General features: G+C 41.6%; 1 protein-coding gene and 1 long non-coding RNA gene across 2 annotated transcripts; one reads left to right on the forward strand and one right to left on the reverse strand.

Annotated features, from left to right (window-relative positions):
* Positions 1-143: 143 nt before the first annotated feature.
* On the forward strand, positions 144-8,154 carry LOC120396695. Its single transcript, XR_005593302.1, has 3 exons — positions 144-378; positions 745-791; positions 8,093-8,154. It is a non-coding gene; the product is annotated as an uncharacterized LOC120396695 (long non-coding RNA).
* A 5,009-nt stretch (positions 8,155-13,163) lies between these two features.
* On the reverse strand, positions 13,164-14,009 carry LOC120397296 (tigger transposable element-derived protein 4-like). Its single transcript, XM_039522995.1, has 2 exons — positions 13,479-14,009; positions 13,164-13,397 (listed from the first exon to the last, which is right to left on the reverse strand). Exons 1-2 carry the CDS (start codon positions 14,007-14,009, stop codon positions 13,164-13,166), a joined length of 765 nt encoding a protein of 254 aa, XP_039378929.1.
* Positions 14,010-14,499: the final 490 nt, after the last annotated feature.

Consider the following 14,499-nt stretch of genomic DNA (forward strand, 5'->3'; position numbering starts at 1 on the left):
CTAACTCATGTTAAGAACATACCTTTTTCCTTGAGAATTCGAAGACTGGGAGGGTTGTTAAGTGCAGTGTGGATATGCATATAATGTAGATGTGATCAACATAACTCAGGCCAAATTTGCCCTTCTAAGGTCATCCTTCCTGATCAGATTTGAGGCACAGCTGCAGGGCTCCACAGGGGAAAGTTGCCAGACTTCCCTGTCTGTACCCACCTGGTGGATAAACAGAAGACTTGAGTCTTGAGAACTATCTAACACCTTTTGACAACTCTCCATAGAATATAAGCCAAGTAGAAGACTCCACAAGTCTGGGAGAGCTACCAAAATCCCTGCGGTCTGCAGCAAGGGAAAATTTGGAAGAAACCATCTCTCAGCAGCACTGTAAGCTATGGAATTTTCCATGCCACATTCAGTTTTATTGGTGGCAGTCTTGTTACATTTCAAAACCCAAAATAACTTCCTGAGATTCTCAGTTTTAACCAAACTGGTGCAGGTAGAATTAAAACACTGTCAATCAAGGGGTTTCCGGGACTATGAGAAACGTCTTTCCATTTGACCTCAGCAGCCATTGCCAAAATGCCTGTCCACGGCCTTCAAAATTCCTGGATTGTGCCAATCGGCAAGGCAAAAAGTAGGCAAGCTATGGTTGCTCCTGAGATATAACGGGCACCTTGCACAGTGATTAACTGTCAGACACTTACTGACCATTAACATAACCATTTTTCTTAGTGTGTTTATATTTTGCAGACTATCAGCAATTGCAAAAAGCCAATCTTTGTTATACTTCAGCGCTGGTAAGTTTTAGAGTAAGAGCTGATACAGGAGCAATAGTTTAACATGTGTCAGTTCTATTAACTGCAGAGTTTAGTATAACAGATGTTAGATTGTAACTCTATTACAGGAAAACAAAATACCTGCTTATCCCAAGGCTATTAGTTTCCCAAAGGAAGACACAGTTAACCCCAGCGCAGCATTTTTTCCCCCAACTTGCACTAATTGCATGTGGAACTCATTGCCACAAGATATTGTCAAGGCCAAGAGCTTAGCAGGATTCAGAACGAAGAACTGGACAGTGAGAAAAATCAAGAGTTAACAGTAAGGGCTAAAAAACAAAACAAACAAATCACTAGTGTCTTGGATATATACATACAAATCCTTTGGCTTCACAGTCAACCTCTAACTAATGTGGCATTGGAGGTCTTTGCAGGAACATTGTCCCTTAAATGCCTTCTGTAGGGTTGTTTCTTCTTCTGTAGGCTATGTTAACAGTGACAGTCACCTAGCTATCCCAGGCAGTCAGAGACAGGATCCAGTCTGGCAATTCCTGTATTTCTATATTCCTTGTTTCCTGAGGACAAGGTGTGGTCCTTGAAATTTCTCTTACAAATACAAATGGCCTGGAAGCTCTGAAATAGCCACTGTAAGCTGTACATTGCTAAACTAATTTGGCCAGTAGTAAACTGTTATTATTGACCTCAGCAGGAGAAAGTAAGAATAACTGAATCAGGGAAAGACTGAGGAGTTTATCCTGCTGTTCTTGATGTCAGACTAATTCTTACTTATAATCCTCTTAGCTTCATACATTTACCAAAGAGGTACTAGTAGGCTGTAATTTTGCATGCATTTTCTTAAAGCCCCCAAGTAGGTAATGGAAAGAGTTTGAGAGAGGGAAATAGTCAAGTTTTAGGAGACCCTGATAATGAGCAAATGTAGGTTGGGTGTTCTGCATTAGGATCCGAAAAAACTGGCAAAAACAATCAGTTTTGTTTTTTCCCCCTCACTGAAAAACCAAAAAAATTCAGGTGGGGTCAAACAAAACCTTTCAAACATCTTTTCAAAATGACATTGTGTTTTGATAATGTTGTTCCAAAACTAAATGTCACATATTCGTTTAGAAAATGTGTAAAAGAACCATTCCAACTTTTTTTTTCAAAAACTTATTCCCTAGTTCTTTATTCAGCCAAAACTATTCACTGAGTTCGACCCAAATTTGCAAACAGTTTCAGTCATCCTGAAATGACATTCTTCCTCAAATTTATTATTCAGATAAAAAGTTGCACCTGATTCTAGTATGGTGGTTGCTCCATCTGTGTTAGCAAATGAGCAAATATTCGTTTGATTCCCAGTCGATAGTCCTGCTCTAAGAGCTTACTGGAATGTCTGAGCAATGGAAAACATTCTAACGGATTGTAATTATTGTCCCGTATTTATGGTAGCACCGAGATGCCCCAGTCATGCATCAGGGCTCCCTTGTCCTAGGTACTGTACAAACACAGAATAAAGAGATGGTCCCTCCCATGAACAGCTTGCAATCTATGTTTGAGACAGGTGGAGACAGACAGACAGATGGGGGAGTATGAGGAAACAACACGGGTCTGATAGGGCAGTGGCCTCGGTGTACCAGTTACCTAACGATAAGCAAAGTTAATAGCAAAATGTCCATTGACTTCAGTAATGCAGCATCTAGTCCATACTATTGTGGGAGACCAGAGTTTAGCAATGAGATTTAAGGGTTGCAGCAATTCCGCATGGAAAACACAATCAGATCCTCCATGGAATAGATAAATAACTTGCTCGAGACGGGGTCAGATCTACTTTAATGTCAGAATATGGGTGTTTGTATCCGGGAGAAAAGATTCCAAAGCTGCCTAGATGATTTAGATGCACATCTTCCATTAAAATTAGTGGAAGACTCTTTCTAAATCCCCTGAAAATCTCAATAATGTATTTTTAAATTTCAGAGACAAATGGAGTCAGACGCGGGGAAAAAATCTGTATTCTTTAGTCAGGGAACTTTAATTGGCATAAAGCAAACAGCACAACAAAAGCAGAGTTTGTCCTATTATAAGCAAATGAAGTGTGATCACAACGAGCTGCTTCTGTTTAGGAATGATCCTGACGTTGATTACAGTACATTGGCTTGGTGCTATACTGACATAATCCCTTTTAATTTACCCTAAATTATTCCCTTTGCTGAGAAAAGAAGGCGTTATGATTCTGGAAGTGCAGTCTCTCTTGAGCAGGGTGCATGGACGGCGGACAGAGTGCATTATTAACGTGATGCAGTAAATACAGCTTGGTTTGCTGAAATAAAACATTCAGACAGTACAGGGCATCAAGACTGAAGCTTCTGGATAGCAAACGGTGGGGTTCACCCTCCCAGTCTCCTGCCCGGATGGGATCTCATCTGCCTGCTGTATCCTTGTCCAACACATAGGGGGCAAATCCTGATGTAAATTGTCATCACTTCACTGAAGTCAATGAAATTAAGACAATTTATACCAGCTGAGTAGTTGCCCCATCTGCACCAACTGTGCTACCGTAATAGAATTAATACATTATAAGAGTGGATCTTTTGAAGAACAAGAGACTGGAGCCATGCCAAGCAGAGGCAAGGGGAGAGAGCCAGGACAGCCTCCCCTAGCCTATGATACCCACCCTCTATGGCAGAGCTTGAAATAGAGCCCAGCAGTCTTAGTTCAAAGCCATAAATTCATGGTGGCTAAGTCCATAAATGGCTATTAGCCAGGATGGGTAAGAATGGTGTCCCTAGCCTCTGTTCGTCAGAGGATGGAGATGGATGGCAGGAGAGAGATCACTTGATCATTGCCTGTTAGGTTCACTCCCTCAGGGGCACCTGGCATTGGCCACTGTCGGTAGACAGATACTGGGCTAGATGGACCTTTGGTCTGACCCGGTACGGCCTTTCTTATGTTCTTATGTTCTTTATCTGTAAAATTCAAAGGGATTTGCAAGGGAGAGCACTTTTATTATCCCTATTTTACAGATGGGGAAACTGAGGCATAGAGACTAGGTCACTCAGCAGACCACGGGCCAAGCTAGGAATAGAACCCAGCTTTCCTCACTTCCAGGTCACTATGCTTCCCACTAGCCCACTCTGCCTTCTAAAAAAAAGCTTTTTGAAAAACAAGCAGGGGGACACAATGAGTCAGGGCAGCGCTTGACCCAGAACCTGAGTCCTGGCCCTCAGGCCTCCCCTTTTCCACTAGACAGACAACACTCTCCTCTTACATTTTATGCTTGTTTAGCAACCAGTGCAGGGAAAAAACAAGCAAGGACTACTGACAGCTGCAGTTAGAGAAGCTTAAAATTACAGAGGTAGCTGTAGGGTCTTTTGATGCTCCTAAGGGCCCTAGCTGGAAACTGAAAACTGTTCAAGCTTGTAATCTGCTCCCCCAGCATGAAGAGAATAAACAGCACCTTTCCCAACAAGACGTCATACCAATTGAATTCAGTTTATCCACTGAAATCCAGCAAAAGCAGAGAGAGAAAGAGACCAGGGAGTAGTCAATAGCTATCATTTGAAAAGGCACCGTTAATGGACAGCTTGGGGAGTTGGTTTTAAAGTAACAAAGCCCTTGTAGTGTATAGTCATCCCCCGTCCAAACAATTTTTAAAAGTGCACTTCAACTTGTCCCTCCCTCTTTCAATTTTCTGTTGGTGAAATCCAGATCAAACCTGCCTGACTTGCACAATAATTTCCCCCTTTAATTCACAGTGCTTCATGTGCCTTTTGGGCTGTGAAAATCCACCTGTGTTCTTTTCATCTCCAGCGTCACCACTAGTAACAAGGAGCCCGCAATTAGAACGTAGCTGCTTTTTTTGTGGTTATTTTAATAGGTGGCAGGTTTAAAACAAACATAAGGGGGCATTTCACACGGTGCACAGCCAACCTGTGGAACTCATTGCCAGGGGATGATGTGAAGGCTCAACAGTATCACTGGGTTCAAAAAAGAATTAGATGGGTTCACAGAGGATAGCTCCTGCTGCTTGTTTTTCAAAAAAATCTTTTGTGGGAGGCAAAGTGGGCTAGTGGGAAGAGTAGTGGCCTGGGGAAACATGGGTTTATTCCTAGCTTGGCCATTAGCCAAGATGGTCATAGACGCAACTCCATGCTCTGAGTCGCCTTAAACCACTGACTGCCAGAAGCTGGGACTGGATGACAGGGGATGGATCACTCATTAATTGCCCTGTTCTATTCATTCCCTCGGAAGCATCTGACACCAGCCACACGGACACTGGGCTAGACAGACTATTGGTCTGACCCAGTATGGCTGTTCTTATGTCCCCCCAGCCAGAATGCAATCCAGCTCTCTCTGTATTGGCTCGGCACCACTAGTGTAATGTATTGACCCTCATCAAAGGTTGCCATGGTTCGAACCTACAACTTTCAGAATCAAAACACAAGCTTATACCACACAGACTGTCTGTTAGCTAGCTAAGGTATTTACATGGCCTCAATACTATAGTACCTGAGCACCTCACAACCTTTAAGGTATTTAGCCTCACATGTCAGAGGCAGGGCAGTACTAGTAACCCCATTTTACAGATGAGGAACTAAGGCTAAATGATTTGCCCTCGGTCACACAGGAAGTCCATGGCCAAGCAGGGAATTTCACACGGGTCTCTCAAGTCCTGGACTATTGGTCTAACCACCCTTCCTCTCTGAAGGAATAACTGCATTAAATGGCAGAAGTAGAAGGCTGTTAACATGTTATCACCAGACACTATTCTGTTCCCACTTCACTAAGTATATATAGGTAGAGCCCTAGCTCCAGCCTTCCCACATACCACCCAGATAAGCTAAGTAGGCACAGAGGGAAATTATCTGTTTACTGGCCTGGAGTAGCAGGCAATTACTTCCTGTCTAGAGCAAGAAGGGAAGGGAAGTGGGCATGGCCTTTCTGGAGCATGATCCTTTCGCTGTACTGCTCTCGGGATGCTGCATTAACACATTGCCCCTTACGTGGGGCACCGTTCCAGCCCTAACTAACTGGGAGAAGAATAGATTTTAGGGGGTTTACTGGCAGACCTCTTCCCGCCCCACAAAAAGGACTAAAAAGCTTGCTTCAGTTCAGACAAAACATTTCATTTTGACAAAAAAGAAACTTCCTCAATCTTGACACTTCTTCAATCTTGACTCATCTTTGAACACTTGAGTTTATTCTTTTAATAAAATTCAAGGACTTTTTGAAACAGACAATTCTTTTGAACCAAAACATTGAAACATTTCATTTTGAAAAGATCAAAATGAAACATTTCTGTTTGGTTGGTTTTCTACTGAGACTACTTGGCAAAACCGACACAAACTCACTAAACGTTTCAATGTTGCTGATTCTGCATTTTTCACCGAAAATAATTTTGGCAGCAAAATTTCACCTATCTGTTACACAGGGCAATACTCTAACCCTAACTCACTGAGAGCCAGGTTGAAATCTTTCCCATCTTTGGATTGGTTTCAAAGGATCCATTTCTCTGTGTGTAAGAAGTTGAGGGTGAGAGGCTATAGTTCTCACAATCTCCATACATACATGAGATTATACCTATGATATATAATGTTAGAGATGCAGATTGTTGCTTCTGATTTTACTTCAATAGCCACTATGATAAGTCTCCACAGTAACACAGAGACCTCCCAATTCTCACTAGCCAGACAGAGAAACCAGCAAGACACCAAGCTGCAAATAACTTTTTATCAAGGATTGGAAAAACGGGAGAATAAGCCATTTGAGGCTGCAGTACCCTCCCACATACACTGTTCTTACTCTGCTGCAACTCCATTGGCTTGTTTCCTAGTGGTTAGAGCACTGGACGAAGACTCAGGGTTCCATTCCCAGCTCTGCCAAGGGATTCCTAGGTGACCTTTGGCAAGTCACTTCAACTCCCTGTGCCTCATTTTCCCATCTGCGTAATGGCAATATTGCTACCAACCTCTTTTGCAAAGCACTTTGTAATCTACAGATGAAAAGCACTAGATATGAGCTAGGTATTATTATTCTACAGAGTTTTTCCCCCTCATATAAGCGAGAGGGGAGTCAGCTTCTGTTTACCTATGGCCACTATTACTATAGCAACGTTTCTAGAGGAATCACAGAGCTGTTTATAGAAGATGTGTTTTCTAGGCTTAGGATACATCTACACTAGAAACACAATAGTGAGAGAAGGGGCTCTTCCTTGCCTGTAGAAAATTCACCTCCCCAAGAGTCAGTAGCTAGATTGATGGAAGAAGTCTTCTTTCCACCTAGCACTGTCAATGTTTGGATTTAGATCAGTTTAACTGCATCTTTCAGGGGTGTGAGTCACAAGCTAGGTTGGCCTAACTTTCTAGTATAGACAGGGGTGGCTCTAGCAATTTTGCCACCCCAAGCACGGTGGCACTCTGCAGGGGGCGCTCTGGCGGTCGCCGGTCCCGCGGCTCCGGTGGACCTCCTGCAGACGTGCCTGAGGAGGGTCCGCTGGTCCCGCGGCTTCTCCGCAGGCACGCCTGCAGGAGGTCCACCGGAGCCGCCTGCCGCCCTCCCGCCGACCGGCGGAGTGCCCCCCGCGGCATGCCGCCCCAAGCACGCGCTTGGCGTGCTGGGGCCTGGAGCCGGCCATGAGTGTAGACCAGCCCTATGAAAACACTCTACATTCAGAAACCAAATCTCAAGCTAATTTTATTTTTTTTAAGTAGTATGATGTGAAATACCTCTGTGCGTTATTTGTTGGCCTGCCAGTTACCCTTCACAAAGCACTGGTTTTTGCTCCACCATGGGAGATGATTTAGAAGGATTCTAGTCTAGTTCCTGCTCCACCTCTTAAGAAACATGCCTAGTGGAAGGTCCTGTCTAGAACACTTATCAGGCATGTGTTACTAGAGCTGTAATTTTTGCAAGCCTGTTCACAAGGAAAGAGCAAATTGAAAACAAATTGGATTTGGCTCAGGCCTGTAATCCTTTTTTGCATAAAACCTGTCTCCTGGCACTTATGGGCACAAAAAACCAATCACAAAATCGGTTTGCACAGCGCCTCGCACAATGGGGACGTGGGCTCTGACTGGGTCTCCTAAGATGCTACAGTTAAACTTAATAATAATCATAAAAATCTATAAATTGGAGAATATAAGACAGAAGGGAACTATTAGATCGTCTGGCCTGAGTCTGACCTCCTGTAAAGCACTAGCAATCTTCTCTCTGATTGTCCCGTTGCATACAATTGGTGGCTGCAAATTTGCCCTTTATAAAGAAACAACTGAAGCATCTGTTGACATCTCCAGCAATTTGGTTATTCTTAACACTTCAATATTTCCCTGTAGCATGGATTCAGCTTTGAAGAACATTATTCATGATGTCCCATCAATGGCAATAACAATCTCCATGAAACATCAGAAAGAAGTAGAAGAAAGACAGCTGTGAAAGTTTCAGCAAAGAGTTTGGCAAGAGGTCTTGCTGGGACCTCAAGCCTGAGAACTTCTTTCTTGATCTCCTTGTGTAAGATGTTGTTAAATTTGAAAACCCTGGTACAGAACTATCACTGTATATCCTGAGAGTTAGCTAAGAGCATTGAGGAGGTTACTAGCCATGAATTCAATCTGACATTATAAGAACAAATCCCTCATATTGGCAACTTGGGAAGAAAAGATCAGAGATGTTCCCAGACCAACAGTAAAGAGAGAAGCATACCAATGATACCCTAGATGCCTTTATGGCCTGCCTACAGTCACAGAGATGATGCTTTCAAGTAGTTATATGCACACTGATTCCAGCTATACTCATGTGTCACTTCAGACTATAGTCTCCAGGGTAAAACACAAATAGTAATAGAGAAGCAGATTTTCTTTGTGCTATCCACACTGCATAAAAATAGAAAAGATTTTCTGAAAGAAACAAAAAAGTAGCTAGCAAATAGAGTTGAGTGAATGATTGATTTCTCAGTTCGGTGGCTAAACTGGGGGGTGGGAGGGTAGAATCTAAATTTGTTTAGACCCCAAACAGGTTATTTTACCCCTCACTGAAACAAACAAAAAAGTTTCAAATCGAAAAAAATGGTTTGATGTAAAAATTATTTTGTCGTTGTTACTTTTCATTATATTTTGAGGAGGCTGCATCCTTTTTTCAAAAAAAAACACAAAAAAATAAAAAAAAACACACAACCCACAAATCTAGTTAAATTTTGAAACCTTGTTTCAAAATGAAAAGTGAAAAAATTTCATTTAGAAAATGTTGAAACAAACCATTTGACTTTTTTTTTTTTAAATCATTTTTTGTTCAGAAAACTATTCACTGAGTTCGTGAATTGCTTTGGTCACTCTGACACAGCATTTTTCAGCAAATTTACAATTTACAATTTACAAATTACAAACCGAAAAATCCCTTCCAGTTTTACTAGCAAACTAAACCTTGAATAGCAAAGGAAAGAATTCTGGCTAGTAGAATGAGAGAATTATAATACAGAATAGCAGTTCAGCAATGAGACAAAGAGTGAAGCAGTCAGGGTTAAATTAAGAATTCAGCTGGGCCAAAATTTTCAGACACCACTTGTTTTCTGCCAAAAAATGCAGATTCATGTTAACAGAAACATTTTGTGAATTTGTGTAAAATTCACCTAATTGTTTCAGTTGAAAACAAAAACAAAATAATCCCCAAACACCAAAATATTTTGTTCTGACGTTTTTTAAACAAAATGTATTGATTCAAAATAACTTTTTATTTTTAATTTCACTTTAACTTTATTTTTTCAAAGGTAAAAAGACCTTCAAAAACAAAAACAAAATATTTCAGTTTGGTCAAACAAAAACATTTTGTCCTGCATATGTATATTTTTTAACTTTTACTTTTTCAGTTCACTAAAAACTTTTCATTTCCAGTCACCTGGAACTGATTGATTGTTTCTTCTTCCCCCCCTCCCCTTTTTTTTGTGGGTTGGTGCAAAGAACTGAAAATCAGTTTTTTGCACCCTTCTAGTTAAAAACCATTATTCAATCAGTCTCATTAAGCAGTTGTAATGACTGCCATCTTGACCAGTACAGTAGAGATTGAACTGCAGACCCCCAGAGCTGAAAGCATAAGTATGGGTACACGCTATGTACGATTTTGACTGCGAAGGTCTGCAGTAGCTATGCCACTGTAGTGTCGATGCCTCCTACACTGATGGTAGGGGTTTTCCATCCATGTAGGTAATCCACTTCTCCAATAGATGATAGCTAGGTCAACAGAAGAATTATTCCATCAACCTAACTGCACCTACAGTGAGGTTAGATCAATTAAATTATGTTGCAGAGGATGTGAAATTTTTCATAGCCTTGAGCAATGTAGCTAGGTCAATCTAATTTTTAGGTGTAGGCAGGGCCAAAGTCTCTATAGTTTGAGCTAAAGAGCCAAGATTCGCCAACTGGGGGAGGGGGGCTATAACAGACTCATTTTCTTTGCAGATCTGGCACAGACAGGGACACTGTCACATGCTCCCACCCACCAGTAGGTTACAGATGTATTATGGGTCTGCTTTTCAGAGCATGAAGTTTCTTGGTTTGGTTTAAGCTTCGGTTCAAATCTCTTGTTACATGCAAATCATCTGACTTACCTGTAACAAGCAACTCAGTATCTTTGACTGAATCTTTTGCTATTGCAAGGCATGCACCTAACAAATCTAGGTAAATAACAATATACATCTAACACCCAGTCATGCCTACCATTGGCTATCAGCAAATTAACTCCAGATTATGCCTGGTTAATGTTTATGGAGAGAAAGGCACAATATCTGTGATTGGTCTCAGTTGTTGATTCTGGGCAAGTCACTTATCTTGCTGTGATTCAGTTAACAGCACCTCCGACTCACAGGGGTGTTGTGAGGATAAATACATTAAAGATTGTGAGGTGCAAAGATACTGTGTGTTGAGGGCCAGATAAATACCTTTGATAGGTACATAAACTCACTGAGGTTCACTATAGCATATTCCTGGCTACAGAATCATTTTTGCTGAAAGTTTCAGTGATGGATTTTTTTCATAGTGTTTCCTAAGCCTATTTCCACAATTGTAGATACTTATCTCTTCAGATTTTACTTTAAACAGCTTTGTATTTAAAAAAGCAAAAGGGGCTGTGTGTATCTGAAGTTAGGAGTTGATTTTACATGGAGACAGTTTGGGAGTTAAGGAACAAGGAAACCCCATCCTGTTCTCTTAACAATATGATCAGACAATACCGCCCATCTGTGCATCAAGTTAAAACCTGAAGATGAACTCTGTAAGCTCAGAAGCTTGTCTCTCTCACCAACTGAAGTTGATCCAATTAAAGATATTACCTTATCCACTTTGTCTCTCAAGTTAAAATTGTCAGTACTGGAACAGAGCACCAACGACTAGTCATAAAGTAAGCTTAATTTTATCTTTTAAAGGAGGACTGTCGTGTTTGGAAAATCTTGCAAGTAAATCTGGCTGCAAATGTAACCATACCACAACTACTCCACATTTATCCTAGGTAGATCGCAAGGAATGATATATAGCATTAGTCCATCTACATATAGCCAATCCAGTCAATTATTATATAGCATTTTCCATGTATAAATCTCTAAGCACTTTACAAGGGAGCAATCCTCATTCTCATTTTTCAAATGGGGAAACTGAGGCACGGTGAGGTGAAGCATCTTGACTAAGGTCATGCAGCTCGGTGGCAGAGCTAGGAGAAGAACCCAAGTCTAGGGCCCTCTCCACTGGCTACACTGATTCTCCCTTTACAAAGCTTTTCACAAAGATGTATAGTTCTCTCTACATTTTACAAATGGGAAAATTGAGGCACATGGAGCTTAAGAAACCCGTGTCATTGGCAGAGTCAAGAATAGAGCTTAAGTCTCTAGGGTTTATGTAGGCATTATTCATTTATACCATTCGTCAAAGTTCGAGAATTTGAGAGGGTTTTTAAAATTTATTTACTCATGTTCTACTACTAAATATATTTGAGATTGGCACCATAAAAGCAGACAGCTGGGAGCTGGAACTCCTGGGTTTTAATCCGGCTTCTAACAACAAATCTGTCTGCAGCCTTGGGCAACTCACTTTACTTTTCTGCCTCTATATCCCATCTGCAAAATTGGGATATTCACCCACAATACCTCACAGGTGCATCTTGAAGATGACTTTATATTTGCAAAGTACAGTTGAACCCGGTTATGTTGCCGGCCTAGGGGTTTGCCAAAAAGCGTTGAGATAACCGATGATCGAGATAAACGAAAACCAATATGGCGGCAATATATTAACATGTGCTTGAAATTTCTTTATGTACATGATGTGCGTTAATAAATGAGAATGTACATGCATGTGTTTTTGGAGGTTTTTTTACACAACAGCGTTGCCGCGATTTGTTTGATGAAGCGATCGGCATGCTATAAAAATGTACATACATGTTTGCTAACAACAAAAGGCATATGTGCACCAACTAACAGCAGAGATTTACCAGTATACAATACAAACCACCGTCGATTCTCGATACAAACCTTTATTATATTCTCCAACATTGCAAACACAAAGATCACTCACAAAATCACAAAAAACGTGCGGGGTGTAGTTCGTTTTTACAAAAAGCTAACCAGTGTCAAAATTAAATTCGCGAGTCATTTCACTCTGACACAGCTCTGAAAAGTATCGTACACGCGGTTACTATGGTTTCTTTACAAAGTCTAAAATGCTTTGTTGCTTTTTGCCTTTAACAGTCTGCTTGAAAACAAATGCTTCAATATTATTTATGCTGTCTAAAACAGTTTCATCTCCTACAAAAGAACCATACCGTCGAATTTTCTGTAGCATTTCTACCACCTCACCAGCTGAGGGAATTGGTTCCAAATCTTCGTCCGCATCTTCTTCATCTTCTTTCTCATTGCCGCATGCAGATGTGCTTGCCTGTGCTGACTGCACACTTGATACAATGTCTTCATCGGTGATCACGCCATCAGTAACGACGTCTTTGTCGATTTCTATGTAATCTCGGAATTCCTGGACAGTGATGGCTAACTCCTGTACCTCCTCTTCCAAGATAGCATCTGTAAGGCTTGATTTTCCCGCCACTTCCGCGAGTTCTTCTGCGGCTGCACGGCACTGTGCTTGAAACTCATCATCGGAAATATCCTGAATGACGCAGTGCATCCAGCAGTTTGAGATTGTTTCCTTCTTCACGTCATTCCAGGCTGATCTCAGGAAGTTCATTGCATCTAGAAGGGAAGGGGTGTACTGTGCCTTCTTTTAATCATGGAGCAGGTATTGGCGCATCAACATTTTCCTGTAGTACACCTTAAGCACTTGGATTATCCCCTGGTCCATTGGTTGGAGCTTACTCGTTGTGTTAGGTGGGAGGTAAAAGATCTTAATGGCCTTGAGACCAGGAACATCCGGATGAGCTCTACAGTTGTCCACGATCAGTGCCACCTTCCTTTTCTCTGCTTGGAACTTCCTGTCCCACTTTTTTCACCCATGCACTGAATAGATCTCCTGTGATCCAGGCGCTTGGCTGGCCATCGTAATCACATTGGAGAACTTTGGTCTGCTTAAAGCATCTGGGATTCTTGGACTTTCCTATAACGTAGAGCGGGAGTTTTTGGCTTCCATCCATGTTAGCAGGAACTAGCACTGTAAGTCAGTCCTTTGACTTTTTTCCACCGTGACAAGCCTCCCCACGAAATGCCATAGTCTTGTCTGGAAGGCATTTCCAAAACACCCCAGTTTCATCAGCATTAAAAATGTTCCGAGTCTCATAGGTATCCAAAATTGTGCGCATTTGAGTCTTCAGCCATGAATCCACTTGTTCCTGTTGAACCGCAGCGCTCTCTCCACAAATTGCTTTGAAGACAATGTTGTGCCTCTTTTTGAAATGATCCAGCCACCCCTGACTTGCTTTAAAGTCAGGGTGTCCTAGCTTTGCAGCAATGATGTCCGCCTTCTCCATCAGCAAGGGACCATTGACGGGAAGGTTTGTTGCTCGCGTATTTGTGAACCATTGAAACAGTGCATCGTCGACATCTTTGTGCTCAGCCACTCTAAGTTTTTTTCTTGCTGGATCAAAGACAGACTTCTCGTACATTTGCTTTATCATGTCGGCCTTCTTTTTCCATCCTGAAATGGTGTTTGCTGGAATGCCATGCTGACAACTAAGGTCTGCCGGTTTTGTTCCTTTTTCTAGCTGCAGTATGATTTCATACTTTTTCTCTATTGACTGATTGTCCAGTTTTCTCTTAACACCTCCAGACATTTTTAGAAGGGAAAAAATAAACAGAATAGCTACAGCATGTTATCCTTCAGACAAGATCAACAAGAGTGAGTGAACTGGCATGGGAGTGAACGACCATACGGACCGTGATCACGTGCTACGTGAACTCAGCACATGCGCAGTGAACCAAGTATGATCATTTTTATTTATATACTAATATATAAGACGCACCCTGGGTGAGGGGTGGCATCGATAACTAACATTTTCAAAAGCCGGCGATTGGTCATGGGGATCGAGATAACGGACGTTAAGTGGCAAATTTGGCCCTCTTTTGTGCTCGAGATATTAGGGTACGGCGACATAAAAGAACCGACATAACCGATGAGAAAATGCTAAGACAAAGAGAGAATTTGGCGGTTCCACTTCTAAAACGTCGACTTAATACGATTGGCAAGTTAACCGAGGTCGAGATAAATGGGTTCGACTGTACTTTGAAGATTAAAAGACTATTTACATATTACTGTATTACAGA

The sequence above is a fragment of the Mauremys reevesii genome, linkage group 2 (assembly GCF_016161935.1).
Source record: "Mauremys reevesii isolate NIE-2019 linkage group 2, ASM1616193v1, whole genome shotgun sequence".
Taxonomy (NCBI): domain Eukaryota; kingdom Metazoa; phylum Chordata; order Testudines; family Geoemydidae; genus Mauremys; species Mauremys reevesii.